Raw genomic sequence first — 23,521 nt, 5'->3', positions numbered from 1 at the left:
TGACACCTCTGGCATAGAGCATGTGGTGAAAATAGGCCGCAGATGCCTTAAATAGATGTTCTAAACATGTTTGCCTTCTTTTCAACAAATATCTGTTTCTGTCATGCCAGTATCTGGGAAATTAAGTAGTACTTAAAGTAATGCGTTGATTTAGATTGTTTATCTTTACACAGTAGTTGGTGCGTTCCTGCTTGTGCGTCTCTGTTTGGACTTTTTGATTGACAGTCCAGGGGTGGACCCGCCTCTCAGCCACTGCCAGCCGCTAACTGTCCCCCTTTAGCCGAAATAAAGTTTATTTTTGTTGTTTATAGCAGGGGTACCAGCCTCGCGGCCCCTGGGTCAATTGCGGCCCTCGGAACACTATTTTGTGGCCCCCTGCTTGAAATCAAATCTTTGTGTTGGTGTGGTCCGCGCGTTTCTTCTCACATGCATCTTGGTTTTTTTTTTTTTTTACAATGGGTTTCAAAAAAAAACACGGCCAAGGAAAAAAATGAAAGAGTAACGTTGCAATGTATGTTTTGCTTCAAAATTTGAAAACAGTTTTTTTTGTTTATAAAAAAAAACGCCTTGTGACATTGTTAGAATGATCTTTTCTTTTCTTATTTCTATAAAAACCACAAAAAAAAAAACAACAGCAAAAAAAATGAAAAAGATTGATTTAATAACCAGAATAGCCACCATTAGCTTTGTGAGCTTTATACCTCCTTGCGTATTTTTTTGAGGAACAGTTCATTACATATAAAGATTTTTATAATTTACCTGTTCACCCCTTTTACACCAAAACAAAGGTAAAATTTGGACTTAGTGCTACTTCTAGGTAATGATTTTACTGTTCTGGCCCCCTTGACATCAAGTTAGGCCGTATGTGGCCCCCCAGACCAAAATGAGTTTGACACCCCTGGTTTAAAGTGAGCGTGGGGCTCCTAAGGATGCCATTTGCCCCCCAGAGAAAAAAAGCCCATCCCCAGAGTTAAGTAAAAGTTGTTGCTTAAGTTCAAGACCCTGAGTACCGTGATACTCTCCAATAAAATGAAAATGAAAATGAAATTTTTTTTTTTTTTTTTTTTTTTTTTTTTGGTTATGGAATCTGTCGGGTGGTGATAAAAGATAACTTTTGCAGCTGCTGCCTCGGTGTTATCATTCAAAATGTATTTTTAGTTCACTTTTCTTGTCTTTAAATAGAGAAGGGAAAAATATAGAAGGGAAACTATTGGCAGTCGTTGGCGCTTCCGCCTCACAGAACTGAAGGTCACTGGTTCTAAGCTTTTCTTTTTAGTCTCCATCTTTTTCCTGGGTTCCTCCTACCGTCCATAAACATACAGGCGGTTCATATGAGACCCAGTGACGGTTAGGATAGCATCAAGCGATAGAGATCATGAATGAATGAGTACTCTGTTATAATTGTACAGGGTAATGATTGTGTTATTACCTTTTTCCAAGCTCTACTTAAAATCACTCCCGCCTCCCCTGCAGCCACTCCACCAAATCCGTAATGGACTTCGTCAACAGCAACGAAAATATCATCTTCGTGCACAACACCATCCACCTGATCTCTCAGATGGTGGACAACATCATCATCGCCTGCGGGGGCATCCTGCCCCTCCTGTCCGCGGCCACCTCTCCCTCCGTAAGTGGCTCCATTCCACCCCTCTGTGGTCGGAAGGGAAAGTGGCGGTCGGTCGCCGATCGGTTCCAGAGCTTCGGAGAACCCGCCGACGTCAGCCCGCTTGTGTTCAGCGCGTCGGGGGATGCAGATTTATTTCATAAAATAAAAGCTAAAATGATCCAACCATTAAAAGACAAGAAAACAAAACATCAACGTCGATATCAATGCGCGCAGAAATCAGTCGAGACGGAAAGGAGTGATAACCGATCCAACTTTCCAGAACATTCTTTCATGTGAATCTCCCCGGCGATCTGAACACACTCAACAGTATCTGAGTCCTCTTTTGATTTCCTCTCGAGTCCTTTTTAATTAACAATCTGTTTATTTATGTATTATTTATTTCAGTAAACACTTTTAATCACCTTTCTTTTATCTCCTCTGTGTTTTATGTATTTGTGTATTTTTCTTGTCCTTCTTTTGTCTATTCTTTTGCACGTGCAGACTTCTAAGAGTAGTGCCAACACTGTAAGTTGCGGTTCCCTCCGCCTTTTTTTCCTCTTCTACTAATACTTGTGTTTCCGGTTGATTTGCCATTTGTGACCAACTCTCACTAACCCCTGCCTGCTTGGTATCCATAGTGATTCTCTTTGTCCTCCACCTTTGCTACTGATCGGTGATCTGTATTTCTGTGAATTTTCTCTCTTCGTCGATATGTTTGTTTTTTTGTTTTTTTTTTGAGAGAGAGAAATACGAAGATATTCTAACTTTGTTAGAATATTCTACCATACAAACAAGAGGGGGTTGGGGGATGTACAGACAGAGAGGTCCGTGATTCGGGGCTGCTAAAGTTCGTATTTTAAGAATCGCGGAAGGAAAAAAAATAAATGGTTTTCGGTCCGTGGGCGGTGCCTCTGCTAAGCCTTTCCCGTTTGTATCGATACTAAAGAAGACAGGAGGAGCCGGATCCCAGAGGGGGTCAAAGGGAGAGGAGGTGACCCCTGTTCCTGGGGGAGGAGGCGCGGGGGGAGAGGTGCGTAAAGAGCCCGAGGCGCCCGCCATCACCAGGGGATCTCAGAGCACCGACCCCAACCCCCTTGTCCTCACCGTGTGTGTGTGTCCGTGATCCCCACCCCCACTTCCGACGTGGATGTCCGCACCCCCTCACCCCACCTCCCCACGCCGACCTGCATGTCCTGCCCACCCAAGCAGAGACGCATTCGGTCACGGAGTCTGTTGGTTTTAACACCTGCCGCGCAGCAGGGTTTCCCCACAGCTGGTTTTATTCACTATTGAATACACCCCCCCCCCAGGCTAAATTTGGTTTCCGGCACCTTTTACCGCTGATAGGCCTCACCGTGTCCGCCGCTGCCCCGCTGTCACCATTACCTTTGTGTCACCCGGCTGTTATCCCTCTGTTAAACACACACTCCATCGCCTAATACGTATTTCACTCTGGCGGCTTTACATCCCGAAGTAGATTGTCCGGCCGAATCACCGGCCACTTTCCTGAATATCTGCTGCGGTCGTTTTCCCGGGAGAAAGTGTTTTTCTTAAAAAAAAAAAATTAAAACCTGTACGACCCCTTTCGTCGTCTCTCAGTGGATAACTCCCGAGTGTGTGTGTGTGTGTGTGTGTTTGCTCCTCCCCTCCCCTGTTTCCACAGACGGAGCTGGAGAACATCGAGGCCACGCAGGGCATGTCCTCCGAGACGGCGGTCACCTTCCTGTCTCGCCTCATGGCCATGGTGGACGTGCTGGTGTTCGCCAGCTCCCTCAACTTCAGCGAGATCGAGGCGGAGAAGAACATGTCCTCCGGAGGACTGATGAGGCAGTGTCTCCGGCTGGGTGTGTGCGCCGCCCGTCCGATCTCAGAATGCGTTTTCATCAAAAAAAAAAGGTTGCTTTTGAAAGTATTATGATGGTCTGAGGGGCTTTTAGGTCAAAATGTAGGCAGTCAAGCAAATTGAGAGCTAATAGGAAACAAAAAAAAATGTGTCAGCCCGTGCAAACACCCCAGGTTAGGATTTTCGGAGGCTACTCGTTGCTCCTGCGGTGCTTTGGCGCCGACGGGAGGATATATCGCCCCATTTGTGCCCGCAACTTGGCTGCGGCGCCAGATGGTACCAGCAATCATGTGGTCCTCTGGCAGCCATCTTTCTTCTTTAACCTTCGTTCACCTCGGGGCCAAGATATTTCCAAACCTATCATTGATCCTGGGTAAAACGTCAATATCTGGGCAAGGTGTTTACTTGTTACCTGGTTTTTGGCTTGCGCTATATTACTGTATCGCTATAGTAGTGAGCATATGTGTTTCCATGGTTACCATTTTAGCGCCCCCAGCATTATTTATGGAACGCTCTTTTTTAGCTCTTTGCGTAAAGCGTTCACTGACAGTAAGTGGTGTTTCTCTCCCTTTTAGAAAAGGCTATAATATTCTCACTGCTCCATTAACATGTTAAAAATAAATCCAGAGTTATGATGCAATTGTAACGCACAACCAAAGAGAATAAAAATATAAGGACGTACTGCTTCAGTACATAAAACAGTAGTGTCAGAGTGTTCTGTCAGAGGATGAGGCTCCGTGCGATACTTACAGGGTTCTTCCTCACCTGTCTTTGTCCATTAGTGTGTTGTGTGGCGGTGAGGAATTGTCTGGAGTGCAGGCAGAGACAAAGAGACCGCAACTGTAAGTCCTCCTTAACCAGCAGCAAATCACAAGACAGCCTCCACAGTGCCTCCACCACCAGCAAGGTACAATACACACACACACAGATATGGCATGCATAATCAACAAAACTCCCGTTTGAGATTCTGTCTTCTATCTTTAGCAGGATCCAGACAGACTCCTCCAGGATGTTGACATCAACCGGCTCCGAGCGGTGGTTTTCAGAGACGTGGTAAGGAGCGTTTACATTTTTCCTTTTAAATAAAAGGTAATCTTTTTTTATTTTTAACTACTCACATCATGTTAACTGTTTGCTATTCAATTTTCATTATTTGCTATGTATTATCGTTTATGTTCTGGCGATTATATAAACCCTGCATCAGGCATTTTCTTTCATTTCTTTTATGTCTTTTCTTTATATTTTTCATAGTCCCATTTTGTATCCATATATACTGCAGTGACAATTAATTTTCCCCTTCGTGGGATCTATCTTATCTTAACTAAGTCGATCTGACTCCCGCAAATGCACGCTTATTTTTTTTTTTCCTCGCAGGATGACAGCAAGCAGGCTCAGTTTCTGGCGCTGGCCGTCGTCTACTTTATCTCCGTGCTCATGGTATCGAAGTACCGGGATATCCTGGAACCCCAGCGAGAAATCGGCAGGTCTACCAGCCTGTCGGGGAGAAGCATCCGCCACGAGATCAATTCCCCGACCAGCACAGGTGACTCCCATCTCCCGTCTCTTAATGTGTTCCTCACGTAGGCGCTGAAATAAAAGCTCTCTAGCGAGGTTACAGAGATGAATGTGATCTCACAGACGGCCTGGTTACGTAATGTCTTTCCGTGATGTTGTGAATGTATCGTTGTTTATTTTTTCTAGCAATTTCACCCTTTTTCTAACAAAAAAAAAAAAAAAAAATGCCCTCCTCCTCCAGAGCACCCGTCCACGACGTTTTCCGATCGTGACAAACAGACGCCCACCCCCGTGGATGACTCCCCCCGTGCCGGCCTCCCGCACACGGACTCCGGCATCGGAGAGGAAGGCCATGTTGCCGGGTCCCTCAACGGCTCGGAGATGGGCCTGGGGCTCGGCCTCGGCCTGGTGGGGAGAGAGACGGACAGGGAGAGAGACGTGGGAGGAGGGGGAGGAGGGACGGACTTACTGTGCAGCCTGTCGTCCGACGTCCGGAGGTCACAGGAGAGCCTTCTGGATTCGCCCCACAACCCCGGCTCCACACCCAACTCCAGCCAAGCCCCGCCCTCGTCCATCTCCAGCATCAGCCAAACAAACAAAGGCATTAACGTCAAGGTGGGACTCTTTGCGCGGCAACATTTGACATCTTTTCTTTTTTTTTTCCTGCGTGTAGCACAGCGCTGATACTGCTCACAGCTGCCGCCATTTCTACTTACCACTCTTGCAATATTTACATCATATCTATACATTCTCCTGGACACTTTATCATTTTATTTTTACTACTTTTATCTATTGTTATTTCTATTACCATTCACTGCACAAGGCATTTCTTTTGTTGTTTTCTTTTTTTTTTGTTTTCTATTTTTTATATTGTACATTGTCTTCTTTATTTGTATCTTTATCTTTTACTTGCATATTCTCTTATTTGCACACTTTCTCACCCTGTAATGCCGCTGTGACTATTGGATTTCCCCACCGGGGGATCGGTAATCTTATCATTCTTGTCTTATCAGCGAATTTCTGCAATTCTGCGCTGCTAACGATTCAGATGGAAGTGTTGCCTTAAGGCAATTTTTTTTTTTTTTTTTTTAAATTCAAAATAATAATAATAATATTATTGCATTTTGTTTTTAAGTCACCTTATTCGACACTCGAAGACACGGATGTAAAACCCAATCTGTTTTCCAAATGCTCCTGCAGGTCTTCATCAGACAGGCAACAATCGCTACATGTAAATGGCTGCTGTCATCGGTCAATCTCAAAAGCGGGTCAACGTGCACGACCAAACCTTGCGGTTGCATGACGGTTAAATTGAATGCGATACGTCTTTTCAACGAGCAGCGCCTCGGCCTCTGTCACACGTGTCCTTCGGCTAAATATCAAGCATTATTTCTCTTCATGAGTGGGGAAATAATGTGTTTAAGAAGCAGGAGAGCAATAAGACATCGGCAAGTTGTTGTCCGTGTGTCAGCGGCGGTGTTGTTTCCTCTGACGTGCAGGAGATTCTGAAAAGCCTGGTGGCGGCGCCGGTGGATGGCGGGGAGTTGGGGCAGGAGTCCGGCCCGACGCCCTACCACCCGGACCCCGCCCTGAAGACACACCCCATGCTGCCCATGCAGTTCCACTCCTTCGACAGGTCAGCTCTGCATTCTGCAAAAGTGTTTATTGTTGGAAAAAAAAGATGAACTTGAGCTGTTTGGAGGAGCACTCAATGTAAACATTGTAGTCACAAAGCACAGATTTAAGCACAGATTTAAAACATGTTTATTCTGCAGAGAAGCTCCTGTGCAGCCTCTGGCCTGCCTGATGCCTGGCACCAAGCAGCGCACGTGTCATTTACTGTTTCCAGGCCACATAAATTATCATTTTCTCTGCGAAGCAAGCACATTATTATATAGCAACCACTATTTCATGATATAAATAGCACATGCACCCATTGCAGGGGAGGTGTTCCCAGGAAGGTGCATTGTTAGCGTGTTTCGTGCAGGGCAAAACAATTTTCACCACAGGTCCCCCCCCAAAATAGTCAATCCAGTAGATGTTATTCAAAGGAACCGATGGAGGGCACAGAGAGTCACAAACAGCCAAATAAGGTGGAGAAGAAACAGCATTATTATGGTGTACATCCCGGCCGCTTCACAAAGGTTCTGCAAATTGTTTCGCTCGACGGTCTGTTAGCATATATTTCCGCGCCTGCTGTTCAGCCAGACAACATCTGCAGCGGATGTTTAATTCATTTGACACTTAAATATCAAGCGCGTTCCATCGGCGACTGCTGTGTTTCTGCCCATTAAGGGGCTGCTGGGAGTGTTTAAGCACAACGCTCAGCGGCACCGACCTTTCTCGTGTTCGGGAACAGGCATCTCTCAGCAATCACTCGAGAAAGTTTAGAGCATTTGTGAATTTCTCACAAATGTTCAGACACGTCCACGTAGCTCATAACGGATACATATAGTATATGATAAAAAAAAAGATAAAAAAACATGGATATGATGACAGTAGTTGTTTGAATCGGTGTTGTGACTATACCGCGAAGTCCGAGGCGGATCACAACCTCCTCCTCATAGAGTGCACGGCTGCCGCGCGCTCAGATTATGCTTCATTTCTTCCCCCTGAGTGGATCGGACGAGCCGCGAAAGCCTCTCCAACGAACACTCGACACCAACGGCTGCAGATCGCTTTCCTACGGCCCGCTGAATTCAAGAATTCAGTGCAAACGGGATAACTATCTTGGACTAGCGATATCAGAGGCAGCTGGATTATTATCGATGAATTTTCCAACCCGTTTTTAACATTCTTTTTTTTTTTTTGTTTGTTTGTTTGTTTGAAACTCATCTTGTGAGATTTCATGTCAGACCAAAAGTCGTTTTTCCTCACTCGGCTGTGTAACGACGCGCTAATATCTCCTGCGCATCACTTAAGTCTCCTTGATCCCACTCGCCGCCGGTCCTTGAGAGAAGGTTATTGATTGAAGACACTGCATAATGAATCAAAGGTGGCCTCCGAGCCGTCTCCGGAAAGGTCCGGGCTGACATTTCCACCGCATTTTACCCACAAAGACACAATGTGTGAAGGTCCAAGCCATTAGGCGTGCACAGAAAACACTGACTAATTACATTTTTGGAGTCGAATGCTTACAGTGTGTAAAATGCACTATTGCACATTCTTAATAACAAGCTTGTATCTTTGATAATTAAGCAGATTATTGCAATTATTTTTAATGATATTTTGCTCCAAAAATATATTAAAAAAAAAAAACAGCTCGTGTTTTTAATTCTAAAAATTTGGACAAATGCATTTTATTTTTATCCAAGTTGTTTTTTATTAATTTATCTATTTTGCCACTCCAAGCCATGAAATATGTGTGTCGTAAACAGGTGAGAGGATAAGAAATAAATTCTTATTGAAATCTTTTTTTTTTTTGTGACAACTGACTTGAATTTGTTCACTTAAAGACATTTCCCCCCTCATCTGGGAGGCTTCTTTGGTTAAGACCTGAATTCATCATGACCCTGATGACTGAGAATCTCCACATACAAGAAATAAATACTTTTTAATGCACTCAACTGATAGAGTATTTTTGAAAGGAAAACTGCGCACGCGTTTTTTTTTTTATTTTAATCTGACGCCTGTGCGCCCTTGTCTTTTCCAGGAGTGTCGTGGTTCCAGTCAAGAAGCCGCCACCCGGCAGCCTGTCAGTCAACACCGTGGGCACGCCCACCACCGGCAGCGCCGCCGCCGCCGCCGGCAGCACACCCAACATCTTCGCCGCCGCCACGGCAACACCCAAAAGCATGATCAACACTACAGGTGAGAAACACGGTAATGTGATCATGTGAATTCAGCTAGCTCTTTGCATGATTTCAGTCTTCTTTCGTAATTGCCGCAGCCTACTTTTTCCAGGCAGCCGTATCTTGAAGAGTAGTTTATAAGATCGGCAGCTAAGGATGAAATGCACGTCAGATTACACGCTGATCACCTTCGTGTTTTCGCGAATCACAATCATGAGATCCGTTCCTGTGGAGTGAAGTTTTTTGCTTCTGCTGGGCTGACATTGTGCAATGTTCACAATCTCAGACTTAAAACTGAAAGTCAGAAGGAAATCTTAATTCTTACAGGAGTCAAAGCACAATCCTGTCATCTTGGTCATGAAGCGCAAGGCGATAATCTTACAGTCTTAAAGCAGTCGCAGATCACTCTTTTGCTATCTTTTGGATATACACACTGGGGACACGGACCACTCAAGGTTTAAATGAGGATTTCGATATTAGACCTTGTTTTTAGGGATGTTCTTTTGTTGTTTATGTGGGTTGTCCCTGTTGTGTTTGTCCTGTTCCGCCCCTGTATATAGTCTGCATATACAATGTGCAAAAAAAAAAATAAAAGGAGCATTTAAACAACACAATGTAACTCCCAAGTTTTCCCGTTATTTTTTTGAGCAGTATATATTGTCTGCTCAAATCCCCTGATCGATAATGTTCAGTTCCATCTCTGTACATATCTTAAGATTATCTGTTTCTTGGGCCTTTTCTTGAAACAAGTTGAAGATAAAAATATATATCTAACAAGAGGCACAAAAACAAAAGGAGGGAATTTGATGATCATTTCCTTTAAAAAATGTTGCCACAATAACACATATTTGGTAAGCATCTGAAGAAGAGCGGATTGTTGCTCGAAATGTCATGCTAAAATAGATTATCTTTACAGATAATTTCGTCCATATTTTCGATCAAGCACCTAACCCCAACTGGGCAACAGACGTTTGTGTTTTTCTTTTTTCTCAAGCTCTTATGACAATACAAACATGATCGTTATTATCGCATTGATATTATTGAAAAGCGTTGGACTGGAAGAGCAGAGGCTCTGCAAATACCCGGTGAAAACATTGCATAGTAGGGAAAAAAAACCTAATGTAATTTCTGGACTACTGAGCGCACCTGAATATAAGCCGCACAGACTAAAAAAATAACTAAATAAATATATATGTACATTTATAGGCCGCACAAGTCTATAACCCGTGGGTGTCCATGTTGTAACATGAGATATTTACACAGAAAGATGTTACACAGAAACATTTTTTAGCTGTTTGCCGATCGCTAACGTCGTCTCCCTGTGCACAAAAACCACTAAAGTCGTCTTCTTCAGCGTCGGGATTGAACAGCCTCAAAATTTCACGGTAATTTGATCGGTCCGATGTGACGCAGATAAATGTTTTGGCGGCGTGAAGCTCGTCAGCCCAAATGAATCCACACATTAGCCGCATCATTGTTTAAGCCGCAGTGTTCAAAGCGTAGGAAAAAAAGTAGTGGTTCATAGTCCAGAAAATACAGTATTTGTCGTTTTCCACAAGTCTTTTCCAAATCTTTTCAAAGTCTTTAGATGTACGGGTGGCATTAAGGATTCGTCTGTTACACGTGCGTAAAAAGATGGAGTTTCGCTCACAGAAATGGATTCTGCGTATCAGTTGTTTTCGCTCAAATGCAGGCCAGGTGAAAAGAATGGATTCCATGCAAATTGAATTTACTCACACTTTCTGTATAGCGCTTGCCTAATTTTTGAATTTTGCAAACTATCTCTGTCTCGCCCAGGTGCCGCAGACTCCGCCTCCTCCTCGTCCTCTTCGTCCTCGTCGTTTGTTAACGGGGCAACCAGTAAGAATCTGCCGGCGGTGCAGACGGTCGCCCCGATGCCGGAGGACACCATGGAAAATATGAGGTCGGTGTTCCCGCCGCCCACCCGGTGCCACGCCCCCTCCCCTCCCCCCCCCCCCCCCCCCCCAACCCCCGCATTCTCTCCCCTCTCATTTTGGACTTACTCGTTTATTTATTTTCTCTTTTTATTTCCGTCTGTTTGTTCCTCAGGTATCCGTCCTCTTTCCATTTCATCCCTCTCAAAGGTCCTCCACCCCTCACCCCGCCCACCACGCCCCAGAGAATTCTCACCCGTACTTTCCTCACACACTCATGACCCACATGTTAGGTGTTTTTTTTTTTTTAATATATTTTTTAAGGGAATTCTGAAACACACACACACACTCCCGACGCCACCTGATATTTCATTAAATTTAGAAATGTTGACGTGTACGTCGTCTCACTCAGACGCGGCATCCCTGCTGGTGGACGTCCGATGGGAGCGGCTGAGCCGATGAGACCGCCAGTCTGCACCAACAGCCACAGGATATCAGTTTTCACTGATAGTCCATGTTATTAATATTTTATCCGTTCAAACACGCAGATCCGCGCAGAACTGCCACACGTATCTCCCTCCGTCTGCACTCCGGTGTTCCTCATGCTGTGTTTTCTTTTTATCACGATTACCGAATAGATGACGCGTCGATTCATTAAGCCGGCTGAACTGTGGCATTCGCCATTTTCTCATTCATATCAGAAACGGAAATATGTAACCCGGTATCAATAAACATGTCGGAAATGTTATTCATCACCGCATAAAGTTTTGGGATTATGATTTAAGATTGCAGTAGTTTGCCTTAAGAGTTTTGCCGAAGCGTCGTATCCTTAGCGATGCAAGGCAGACGGAACTGATATTTGCAGATGTTGTGTGCTTCTCAAAGTGCACGCACACGCACACAGGATGCGTATGGGAGGATGCGTGTGTGTGTGTGTGTCACTTAATCAGCGCGTATGTCTGGACGTGTGTAATCCTGTGTATGTGTGTGTGTGTGTGTGTGTGCATTTGGTTTGTGTTGCAGTGCCTATTGTGAAGTGGCGCAGTGCGCGCTGCGCAGCGGTCAGACGCCCCCTGAGCTCAAGTCTTTTAGCTCTCTGGCAGGCTTCCAGGCAGCTCCCCGAGATGCAGGACAGTGTTTTAGGCAAGGAGATACGCTGTCCCCCCCCCACCCCCACCCCAACCCCCACCCCGTACCCCCACTCCACTCCACCCCTCTCTGCCCCACCTCCACGACACACCCTCTGCTTCCTCCCACCACCACTTAATGTTCCCGGGATATCATGAGCTAAGACAGACAACTTTGCAAACAGCCTCAAAGCCAATTGTGGCGAAAGCAGACCGCGTTTAACCGCGCCAGGTCGTTCTGCACACACACACACACACACACACACACACACACATTCACACCTTTGCCATGCAAAACAAAATGAAGGTTTAGTTAACATAAAAATGTTAATATCCATCCCGTCAATGGGATATAAAGTCTGGCATATAATGCCCCCTTGGATGAACCTTTGAGTGTCGGATCATAAACTACACACACACACACACACGCAGATTCAGTTTGAAACGCACACAATCGACACTTGCACACACATGCAGGCGCAAGGCTCTGACAGAATCAGATAAGATAATCCTCGCTCCTCCCGAAGCCAGGAAATACAGATCCGTGACACGAGAAGCCGACGTTCAGGTCGCATTTTCTTCGCCGGAGGTCAACCGTCACAGCCGCAGCCTCGCTGCAATTACAACAATTAGCTTTAAAGCTGTAGCACTTTGTGCGTTCCATCCCTCACGCAGGCGCTCCGCTTCCACTCCTCTTTTTTGTTTGTCGTCTGTTCATTTTCCACCTTTGTCTCTTTCACATCTGTCTGTTTGCCTCCTCCTGTCTCGTGTGCATATTTATTTTCGCCTTTCTTTCCCTTTCACTTTCCTCGCCTCTCTCTGCTCTTGTCCTTTTTTTTTTTTTTTTAATAGCTATTCCTGCATGCTTATGCCTGGTTCTCCCACCTGCTCGCCCCCGAAACTCCCCCACCGCCGCCGCCGTCGCCGCCTTTCTCTCCCCATCACCTTTTACCCTCATCTTTAATGTCTCTAAATTCGTTTCTTTGCGCCCTCTTCATCGTCCTCCCCCTCCCCTTCCTCTTCTTCTTCTTCTTCTCCGTCCCGCAGCATCACCACCAAGCTGGAGCGCGCCCTGGAGAAGGTGGCGCCGCTGCTGAGGGAGATCTTCGTAGACTTTGCGCCCTTCCTGTCTCGGACACTGCTGGGTAGCCATGGGCAGGAACTGCTCATAGAAGGTACAGGTGCTGTACACGGCTCCTTTTCCTCTAACTGGCGTCTCTCTGTGGAGTCCCCCCATTCACTGTCCTTCACTGTAAGCTGCGCGTGTGTGTGTGTGTGTAAGAAAGAGTGTGTTGCTGCTTCACCCATTCGTCAATCAGGTATGAAGTCTGTATATTTTTAATCAGCTAGCCAGAGACGATGATCGGCGCCATTAGATAAGATTATTTCTGGCCCGAGGGTTAACATGAGCGATGTCCAATGTGATGCTGCACTCGTCCCTCCGCCCACCTGCTTCTTGACGTCCTGTTTTGTGATCCACCGTCTCTATGTGATCTCTCTCTCTCTCTCCCTCTCCTCTCCCCTTTTTCTGGCTCCGCTGTACGTTCCTGTCTTCTCTGTGGCATGTTCTTTTTCTATGAAAGCGACTACAGTGACTTTATACGATAGAAGACAACAGACGCTGCGATGACATCCTTGATGATATTTTTGTGTCTGGCGGCTGTGTGTGTGTGTGCGCGTGCGTGAGTGCGTGCTTGTGTGTGTGTGTGTGTGTCTCACAAAGCAAGACTTCTGACTGCAATGTGTGTATGTGTGTGTGTCTGCGCTCGCAGGCCTGGTGTGCATGAAGTCAAGTACATCCGTAGTGGAGCTGGTGATGCTGCTCTGCTCTCAGGTCGGTATCAGCCCTTCACACACACTACACATCAATATCACCAATTATGTTGTGTGTACAGATAATAAATGAATGAATGAATGTTGGCAAACTGACTGTTAATAAATCAACATAATTATCACATCTTAAAACACTAATTGGTTTACGGTATATTAATTCTCCTCCTGACTTTTACATTCAGGCCACTCATTCATTCATTGGTTTTCCATACGACTCATCCCGCCCTCAGGGTCGCTCCTTGCAGAGACGTACAACCGTTCACTCACACATTCAAATGTAATTTCGAGCCAAAAAACATTCACTCTCATTCACACATCATGTGGAGACAAACAACTATTCACTCATTCATTCACATGTTACAAAGACATGCAACCCTTCACATTTCCTGTGGAGACAACTTTCTGTTTTCCTCTCTAAAGTAAAATTCCCCTTCCCAGTTGAGCCGCTGGGAGATGTTAGCTGATGTGTCTGGTGGTAACTCCTCCCTGATATTTAGTGGCTGGTTTCCCAGCAGTGATGTCAGCGTCGACAGCGATGGCGGTCCAGCTATCAGCAGACGGTATCGATATCGATATCGGCATCCGCGAATCGGGCCGCCGGAACCCAAAACAGAGCCCGTTATTCAGAAAAAAACACATTTCCTCTTTTCCCCAAGTCGTTTCCATGATGTGATCCATACTTGCGTGATACACTAACAGAAAGCATTTTGTTTATCGATCAGCCCAGCGAGGCCGTGTCAGGACCGCCCTAATAGCAAATCAACGGCCCGCGTCAGTACGGAGACCGGAAAAAAAACACATTTCTCTGAATGTGAATGCACCCGTGCTTCTTATTTTTTTATCTTATTTTATCTTCTTTTGAGGCCAGCCTATTCGGAGCCAAAGCGGGTTCACCGACAGTTTGACTGGACTCGCGTTCAAAGTCTGAGAAACGGGAAAAAAAGAGCGGGCGGCTCCTCAGAGAAAACTTACCACTTTGGAGATTTCCCCCGGCGCCGACGGTGGCCGCTCTCCTTTTTCCTCCCGTTTAATGATTTCGTCTCCCACCTCGGCTGGGGTTTTTTGTCGGGACCCCGTCTTTTCTATCTGATAGCTGTTGTCCTCCGGGGTTTTTTTTTTTTTTTCCTTCTCCCCCAACTTTCATCTGAAACTCCTCCGTCAGACATCCGCATCACCTGCCTTCCCGTCCCGGTGCTCCTCTCCACGCCGTCCTCTCCTCTCACCACTCCCTATTGCTCTTCCTCCCCTTCCTCTTGCTCTCCTGCCCGGCTGCTCGTCAGCATGTATAGTATTACCCCCCCTTCGCCCCCCCGGCTCCGGCTCCTTCGCCATTAGAGGCCCGGGAGAGCGAACCCTACCCCGGATATCGATCCTCCGGATGGGGGTTGGCGGGGCGGCGTGTAACAGGAGATGTTCCCATGTGTCCTTCGCAGCTTTAAGAGCCGGTGAAAACTAATGGAGCTCTGATGGTTTTTTTTTTTAGGGCTTTCATGGCCCCCGATCCGAAACCTGCACGGTCACATGCACGCTCGCAGGCACGTCAACACATCATCAGGAGATGATTTTCATAGTTTCTGGTTCATGTAACACTAACACTTTGCAGTGTTTGCCTGAAAATGATTGCGCATTTATTTTTGAATAAAGCAGATAAAGGTCATTTTGCTTGTTTAATGCTCAAGACTGTGCTCGTATTTTGCATTTGTGAACATCGTGTTGATGTTCACAAATATGACATTTGTGTGTATTTATTTAGAATCCACTATTCCGGAGGCTTTATTTTGACTTGACGCCGTCAGCTGAGTGACCGGTTTGTAAACAGTTAGGATGGATTCAATCCACCCGACGATGACGTCGCTTTTTCTTTTCTTTTTTTCCTGGTTTTAGGAGTGGCAGAACTCCATCCAGAAGAATGCCGGACTGGCCTTCATTGAGCTCATCAATGAGGGAAGGTAAAGCTGCACTCTGAATTCTTCAATGGTAGAGAGAGAGGCCAAAGGAGGAGCAGGAATCGCACTTCATTTAAAAGCCAGGATGTGCTTGTCATGTTTTCCAGTGCACGGTTTTGATGTGAAGTGCACTGGCGTGCAGTGGGTGTGTGTCGATGATCCTGCTTTTAAACCTCCCACGTAGCAGTTCAGTTAGCAAACAGCGAAACCGCGCTCCTCTGTGAGATTTGAGTTCGCTCTCTCAGGGAAGATGTATTTCCCCCCCCCAGGCTTCTGTGCCACGCCATGAAGGATCACATCGTGCGCGTCGCCAACGAAGCCGAGTTCATCCTGAACAGACAGAGGGCCGAGGATGTGCACAAACACGCCGAGTTTGAGGTATCCCGTGGCGATTTGCTCTCACCGCTGCTGAGCGCATGGGGCGTTTTTATCCCGGCACGCGGTTTAATAAGATCCTGCTGATTGACAGCTGAAAATCCATTATTATTAATAATAATTATAATAATAATGTATATAATGTATATTTATAATGTGTGTGTGTGTGTGTGTGTGTGTGTCTACACACACACATATATATATATTATACATTTATATTTAATATTACATATAAATATAGACATATATGAAGTGTATATAGTACATATTTTAGAATATGTATATTATTTACACATTATACTTGTATCACATATTTGTATATTTTTCATATTTACATATGTAATGTCATACATATTGGTACTAAGATTTACATCAGATTTTATAATAAACGCAGCGTTCCTTTTGAATATTACAGTTTTTTTTTTTCTTTTGTAATCACGCTTTGTTAGAATTGTACAGGACTGTCTCAGAAAATTTGAATATTGTGATAAAGTTCTTTATCTTCCGCGATGCAATTACAAAAACAAATATGTCATACATTCTGGATTCATTACAAATCAACGGAAATATTGCAAGCTTTTTATTATTTTAATATTGCTGATTATGGCTTACATCTTAAGAAAACTCAAAAATCCTATCTCAAAATATTAGAGTATCATGAAAAAGTAATTTTTGTTTTTTTAATTGCATTACAGAAGATAAAGAACTTTATCACAATATTCGAATTTTCCGAGACTCTCCTGTATATTTCAGCTGGAAAATTATAAATCATATGACATTCTGTCACTGCGTGTGTCCACCGGTCCGCCCTCCTCCAGTCCAACTGCGCCCAGTACGCCGCCGACCGCAGGGAGGAAGAGAAAATGTGCGATCACCTCATCAGCGCCGCCAAACACAGGGATCATGTGACGGCGAATCAGCTGAAGCAGAAGATACTCAACATCCTGACCAATAAGCACGGAGCCTGGGGAACGATGTCGCAGAGGTGAGCACGGGGTCACGAGAGGTCGCAAAATAATAACATTTCATCGGAACCTTTGCCAAGAAAAAGACTGAACTACCAGATCATTTAGTCATCAGCCATTTAATGAGTAAATTAACCTCCCTCGGGTTCACCTCCAGCTTTATGAACATGGCATTTCAGGCATTTTAGATAAGCATTCATTTATTTAAAATGTGCAGATATAATTACCGCTTGTTTTTTTTCTAATACGCACAAATTAACACAATGTCCAACACCGGCATTAAATAATTAGGTGACATATTAACTATCGGCGCTCGGCACCGCATTCGCTAATGGGATTAATGTATTCTTTCTTTTGAAGGGGAAAGTGTTTTACAAGATGCTGAAATAATTAGCGCCGTGCATTTTGATGAGTCGGTTCGGTGAATTTTATCATGTTTGCCTTTTATTTGCGTACATCCAGGTAGGAGAAGTACCCTGCGTACATCCCATAGGGTGTAAGTACATATCGCTAGGTGGCCCATCGGCGTCGACCATTTTTGATAAAGCGACAAAAGACTGATATCAAGGACATAAGGGTTCGGGTAAAAGATGGCGCATGAAACTACTTAACGTGATCATATTACTTTTCATTGGCCGTCAAACACGCGAACGCTACATCGGTGAACACCTGCGCCTCGATCTTCTCCGGGCCTTGGCCGCCGCTCTGAGGCAATAATAAGATTTGGATTGAAGGCTTGTGACGCGCCGCGTCTGACCCTGCCGATGTCACCGCTGTTGGAGGCGGAAGCCGACCGCGACGTCACATGAAGGCCGCCGATAACCGTCTAAGTGAATTTCATTAAAAAAAACTCGGTAGATAAATCATATTAACTTTCTCACCGTCGGCCCGACGAGGACGGAAACCTGCAACCGGACCTATATTTGTTTCCTGAATAACTCCAAGGTAATTCAGTTAACCAGGTTAGCCGGCTAAACAAGCGACCCACGTGTCCGGAGGAATGTTGTTGTTTTTTTGTGTCTGTGTTTTGCATCCGCTGGTCCGCTTCTCAGAAATGCCAAAAATTACAAACTTCTCGGGATTTGTTGGCGGTTAAGGCCCAGGTCGCTGAATCAGCCAATCAGCTGCCTCCTCTAACCCTGTTCTTTGCATCCTTGTCTATCAAATACATGTTTTTTACACTTATTAGGACAAAATCTCAAGTATATATATAAGTTAATATATATAAATTTGTCCCTCTGTGTTTCTGCCTTCAGCCAATTACACGACTTCTGGCGTCTGGACTACTGGGAGGACGACCTGAGGAGGCGGCGGAGATTTGTGCGAAACGCCTTCGGATCCACCCACGCCGACGTGTCGCTCAAAGCCCTGGAGGATTACGGTCCGTAATGTGTAAAACTCCCAAGAGAACCATTGTCAAGAGGTTTTGCCTTCAAGTAAACATCCTGAAATCTGTCAAAACAGGCTCGGAGGAAGAGGAGGAGGGGCTGAAGTCAAAGAAAAATTTCCGCAGCCAGTCGGTTGTCGCCCAGAATCCGGAGGCAGAGCTAATGCTGGAGGGCGACGATGACGCCGTCAGCCTGCTGCAAGAGAAGGAAATCGATAACCTTGCAGGTAAACACCCACGCGTATACACACACACACACACACACACACATACACACACAGTGTGACTAAAACAGGAAACTCTATGGCTCTCGTTTCCAGTTCGTTTCCGCCCCCGACTTTTTACCTCAAAAGGCAAGTTGTCTATTTGAACCCGGCAGAGTCACTAACACGTATCTGAACCAATGAACGCCATCACGTCGATTCTAGTTGTCGAATTATAATTTAACCCGCCTCGGTCACCGTAGCAGATGAAAATAAATGATCCCAACTAACATGAAATGGCTGTGTGCTAACACGACTGTCAGTTTAGTCTGATTCAGCCTGCCGATCCCACGGATTCCCAGATGTAGAAGTACATGAGTAACAGCACCGGTGTCCTCTCAGGGCCCGTGGTGCTGAGCACTCCAGCCCAGTTAGTCGCTCCGGTGGTGGTGGCCCGGGGGACCCTGTCCATCACCACCACCGAGATCTACTTCGAGGTGGACGAAGAGGATCCGGCGTTCAAGAAAACCGACGCCAAAGTGAGGAAACCTCGTAAACGCATACACACACACACACACACACGCTCACGCACACGATCTCAATGAAATGCCACTCCCCTACAGGTCCTGGCCTACTCAGAGGGTCTGCACGGCAAGTGGATGTTCAGCGAGATCCGAGCGGTGTTCTCCAGGCGCTACCTGCTGCACAACACCGGGCTGGAGGTCTTCATGGCCAACAGAAGTAAGCTGGCGAATATTCGGCCACGTTCACACTCACACGGTAGACCGGCTTTGAGTTTATCCGTGGTTCAAATTCAGGAGTAAAAATCCAAAAGCCGATCGACTGAATTAATCGGAAGTCATTACGAGGGTTATCAAATGGGTCAAAGTCTTCGCTCCGCCGATCGCCGAGTACTCCGAACTTATTTTAGAGAAAATTGCAATGAGCCCTGGAAAGCCCTCTGAGGCACAGCGGGCCAGAAGAGCTCGGATCCCTTCGTCGCTCCATTTCTTGCGGGTTCTGTCCATTATTGTCGCAAAAAAGCGGCTGACCAGTGACTATTTAAAAAAAAAATGGTAGTCCACAATGGATTCCGGGTATTGGGCATGGCTCATGAGTTCCACAAATTACCAAGGACCTCCGTTATAAGAGTTCCTATGGAACTGCAAAAAGACCCTGCCTCAGAGGAGGAGCTGAAGTCTGCTTTCCCTGCTTCCTTTCTCCAAACGCATAAAGAACAGATTCTAGTACCTGCAAAAAGTTCCTGCAGTGAGACAGGGGCTAGTAAATGGCAACTCTCGGTCAACCTGAACTGAAAAGTCCTAAATTGTGGAAGGTATTCGCATGTCTTGCTGGTTATGAGTTCATCAATGATATGTTGATGGATGACCGACGGTGTTTTGTGTACTAACCGCGCATTGACGTCTCCTCCTCGCAGCATCCGTGATGTTTAACTTCCCCGACCAGGCCACGGTCAAAAGGGTGGTGTACAGTCTTCCGCGGGTGGGGGTGGGAACCAGCTACGGCCTGCCGCAGGCCAGGTAGGTGCACGATAGCTGACGCTCCGCCGCAGCGATTTGTGAGGCGACGTTTTCTTCTCACGCTCGACTTTCCTCCCCCCGTTCCTGCGTCCCAGGCGGATCTCCTTGGCCACCCCTCGCCAGCTCTTCAAATCCTCCAACATGACGCAGCGCTGGCAGAGGAGAGAGATCTCCAACTTTGAATATCTGATGTTTCTCAACACCATTGCGGGTGCGCCCTCACACACACGCCGTCACCGCCCTCCTTTCTGATGGATCGCAGCGACGCGTTAATATATTCATTGTTACCGTACATGGGTTGTACTACAGCGGTCAAAGCTCCTCTCTCATCCTTCTGTCCGTGCAGGAAGGACCTATAATGATCTGAACCAGTACCCCGTCTTCCCCTGGGTCCTGACCAACTACGATTCGGAGGAGCTCGATCTCACTCTCCCCGGCAACTTCAGAGATCTCTCCAAGGTCAGAGCCCTCGGATTCGCCGATCGATGCTTCGGCGCGGTCGATGCCGGCTCGCCCGGAGATGTTTCACACGCAGATCTAAGGCACAAAACACACAAATAAGGAGGTTTCACTTTCCCGAGACGAAGGCTCGGAAAAGAACCCGCCCGCTCATTCAAATAATAACAAAAATAAATCACTCGTGCGTATCGGACAGCTGATAGGAATAGACTTGGGCTATTAAAAACCTACGAAGACATTCATTTCTCTGTGTTTCCCTCCAGCCAATCGGTGCGCTGAATCCCAAGCGAGCGGCGTTTTACGCCGAACGCTACGAGACCTGGGAAGAAGACGGCACGCCGCCCGACCACTACACCACGCTCTACTCCACCGCTCATTCCACGCTGATGTGGATGCTGAGAATAGTGAGTACTCGCTCCACGCACTCCAGAAAAGATCCAGAATGGACCGTTCGTTCTGAAATGCACCCCGTATGTGTGTGTGTGTGTGTGTGTGTGTGTGTGTTGTGTGTCGCCCTGCAGGAGCCCTTCACCACCTTTTTCCTCAACGCCAACGACAGCAAATTCGACCACCCCGACAGAACCTTCTCCGGCATCGGACGCTCGTGGAGAAACTGTCAGAGGGACACGGCGGACGTCAGGGTAACTTGAAGACCCTGCAACAACTTTATTACATGCAATTAAACACAACAACATATTTACTACTACTAAACAGAGGGAGTCATTTATCAGCAAACTGATCATAAAATATGCCGCATCCCTACCGTCAAATAAAAGGCGCAAAGTTTCGGATTTAGCTACAGCCTGAAGCGACGAACAGCTGCAGGAGACGGATTCAAAATAACATCCACTCACTTTAAACTTTTTTTTTCCATCGACCTACAGGAGCTGATCCCGGAGTTCTACTACTTGCCTGAGATGTTCGTCAACAGCAACGAGTACGAGCTGGGCGTGCGCGACGACGGCGTCCCCGTGTGCGACGTGGAGCTCCCGGCGTGGGCCAAGAAACCCGAGGACTTTGTCCGGATCAACCGAATGGTGAGAGCGGAGCGTGGGTTAAAAAAGAATGAAGGTTGAGAGTTTTCTAAAAGGGACTGGTGGACGGTAACCTCATACAGCAGATGGTTTGGTTCACATGACCATCTGGAAAAGGGCATTTAAAAAAAAAAATCAAATAAAAAAATAACTTGGCAGGGAATTGAACGCACCATCTGCCCATCACAGCCGAAGCTGAAACCAGCGGGGAAAGAGTGAGCAATTTCTAATCCTCATGTTTTACAGTAATGGATCAGCCCTGAAAGTGCTTTTTATTATTTCGGCTTCTGTGGCAGTGCTTTATGTTGCACAGAATAAAAAGGCTCCCGGCTATCACTCTGCCATGAAGAATGTAGTGATCCAAATTAAAAAAAAACTGAGATATCAACCCGACGAATCAGTATTTATTGGGAAATAATGACACGCCATGTTTTCCTCCTCCTCCTCCTCCTCAGGCCCTGGAGAGCGAGTTCGTCTCCTGCCAGCTCCACCAGTGGATCGACCTAATATTTGGCTACAAGCAGCGGGGGCCCGAGGCCGTCCGGGCCCTCAACGTCTTCAACTTTCTGTCCTACGAGGGCGCGGTCAACCTGGACAATCTGGACGCCGCTCAGCGCGAGGTTGGTCTCTATGGCAACGCGACACTCCTTTTTTTTTGTTGTTATTCAGAGGTCAATCACAGCGGAGCGGAAATACAGTGATGTGCTTATATCACTGAAAACTTAATATAGAAATATAAATTATAGTTATATTTCAAATGTTTAAATGTGATTTATAATCATATTTCAAATGTATACTTTAAATTTTGTCATATTTCAAATGATTAAATATAACTTAGTTATATTTCAAACAAACAAATATGATTTAAAGTCATATTTCAAATGTATGAGTATCATTTATAGTTATATTTCAAAGAATAAATGTGATATCTAATCATATTTCAAATGTATAAATGTGATTTAAAGTAATATATCAAATGTGTAAGAAGTTATATTTCAAATGAATAAATATGAATTATAGTCATACTTCAAAGCTCAAAATATGATTTGTACAGTCTAACGCATAGATAATCATAATTTGAATGTATAAAAGTGATTATAGTTATATTCAAATGTATTGTCATATTTCAAATGTTTAAATGTGATTCATAATCATATTTCAAATGTTTGAATTTAATGTTATTTTTCAAATGAATAAATGTGATTTAAAGTAATATTTCAAATGTATGAATAGTCACATTTCAAGTACATAAATATGGACAATAGTCATACTTCAGATGTCTCAACATGATTTTGTAGTTATATTTGAAATGTATAGATAATCATAATTTAAATCTATAAATGTGATTACAGTTATATTCAAAAGTATAGATAGTCATCTTTCAAATGTATAAATGCAATTTTTAATTGTTTCAAATGTGTAAATGGGATTTATTGTTATATAATATTATATATTCTGACTTTTAGGTGATCGAGAGTCAAATTCAGATGTGCGGGCAGATCCCCTCGCAGCTTCTGATCGAGCCGCACCCGCCCCGCTCCTCCGCCATGCACCTGGTGAGACGGCATCGCGCACGTACACGTACACGTACACACACACACACACACACACACACACACACACACACACACACACACACACACACTTGGATCAGTCCGGCAGAGCATTCTCTGTATGTGCTAAGGTTTTTTTTTTTTCCCCTGTAATGAAAATGACAAAGCGCAACCTTCATGCTGGAATGCTGCCGTGTCTTTAGCGTCTGTGCTCCCTCCTCTCCCTCGTCCTCCCTCCCCTGCCCTCCCAACCCGCCAGCGACATGAGGCCTCGCTGTCTCTGCGTCCATGTCCACCCAAACCCGTCAGTCCCGAATCACCCGAACCCCAACCAAGTCAGAGCCTCCACCTCCTCTCCCAGTGCGAGAGCCGCCCTCAGTGTGTGCACCTGCTCTGACCCGTCTCTCCCACTAATGTACCTTTTCCCTTCCCCTCCCTTCTCCCTCTT

General features: G+C 45.6%; 1 protein-coding gene across 16 annotated transcripts in view; it reads left to right on the top strand.

The window, feature by feature from the left end:
• Window positions 1-23,521, top strand: part of nbeaa (neurobeachin a) — a 104,910-nt gene that overhangs the window by 75,797 nt on the left and 5,592 nt on the right. For 2 of the 16 annotated variants that reach the window (XM_086176693.1, XM_086176696.1), the window contains exons 25-52: window positions 1,474-1,627; window positions 2,108-2,131; window positions 2,553-2,636; window positions 3,270-3,450; window positions 4,232-4,356; window positions 4,437-4,502; window positions 4,824-4,992; window positions 5,206-5,579; window positions 6,464-6,600; window positions 8,617-8,774; window positions 10,553-10,679; window positions 12,825-12,952; window positions 13,550-13,611; window positions 15,495-15,559; window positions 15,826-15,934; window positions 16,750-16,916; window positions 18,153-18,277; window positions 18,361-18,510; window positions 18,889-19,025; window positions 19,110-19,227; window positions 19,925-20,027; window positions 20,123-20,238; window positions 20,374-20,486; window positions 20,750-20,890; window positions 21,008-21,127; window positions 21,371-21,523; window positions 21,976-22,140; window positions 22,987-23,076. In XM_086176693.1, coding sequence (XP_086032819.1) covers window positions 1,474-1,627; window positions 2,108-2,131; window positions 2,553-2,636; window positions 3,270-3,450; window positions 4,232-4,356; window positions 4,437-4,502; window positions 4,824-4,992; window positions 5,206-5,579; window positions 6,464-6,600; window positions 8,617-8,774; window positions 10,553-10,679; window positions 12,825-12,952; window positions 13,550-13,611; window positions 15,495-15,559; window positions 15,826-15,934; window positions 16,750-16,916; window positions 18,153-18,277; window positions 18,361-18,510; window positions 18,889-19,025; window positions 19,110-19,227; window positions 19,925-20,027; window positions 20,123-20,238; window positions 20,374-20,486; window positions 20,750-20,890; window positions 21,008-21,127; window positions 21,371-21,523; window positions 21,976-22,140; window positions 22,987-23,076 — 3,661 coding nt within the window. Of the gene's footprint in view, window positions 1-1,473; window positions 1,628-2,107; window positions 2,132-2,552; window positions 2,637-3,269; window positions 3,451-4,231; window positions 4,357-4,433; window positions 4,503-4,823; window positions 4,993-5,205; window positions 5,580-6,463; window positions 6,601-8,616; window positions 8,775-10,552; window positions 10,680-11,673; window positions 11,794-12,824; window positions 12,959-13,549; window positions 13,612-15,494; window positions 15,560-15,825; window positions 15,935-16,749; window positions 16,917-18,152; window positions 18,278-18,360; window positions 18,511-18,603; window positions 18,637-18,888; window positions 19,026-19,109; window positions 19,228-19,924; window positions 20,028-20,122; window positions 20,239-20,373; window positions 20,487-20,749; window positions 20,891-21,007; window positions 21,128-21,370; window positions 21,524-21,975; window positions 22,141-22,986; window positions 23,077-23,521 lie in introns of all 16 variants that reach the window. The other 14 variants (XM_086176694.1, XM_086176691.1, XM_086176682.1 and 11 more) reach the window with 13 other exon arrangements.

Source organism: Fistularia commersonii, chromosome 29 (genome assembly GCF_037954325.1).
Source record: "Fistularia commersonii isolate RoL2024-O1a breed Wild chromosome 29, RoL_Fcom_v1.0, whole genome shotgun sequence".
In the NCBI taxonomy this organism is placed as follows: Eukaryota; Metazoa; Chordata; class Actinopteri; order Syngnathiformes; family Fistulariidae; genus Fistularia; species Fistularia commersonii.
The sequence above is the reverse complement of the archived record's forward strand: the minus strand, read 5'-3'. Positions and strand labels throughout refer to the sequence as shown.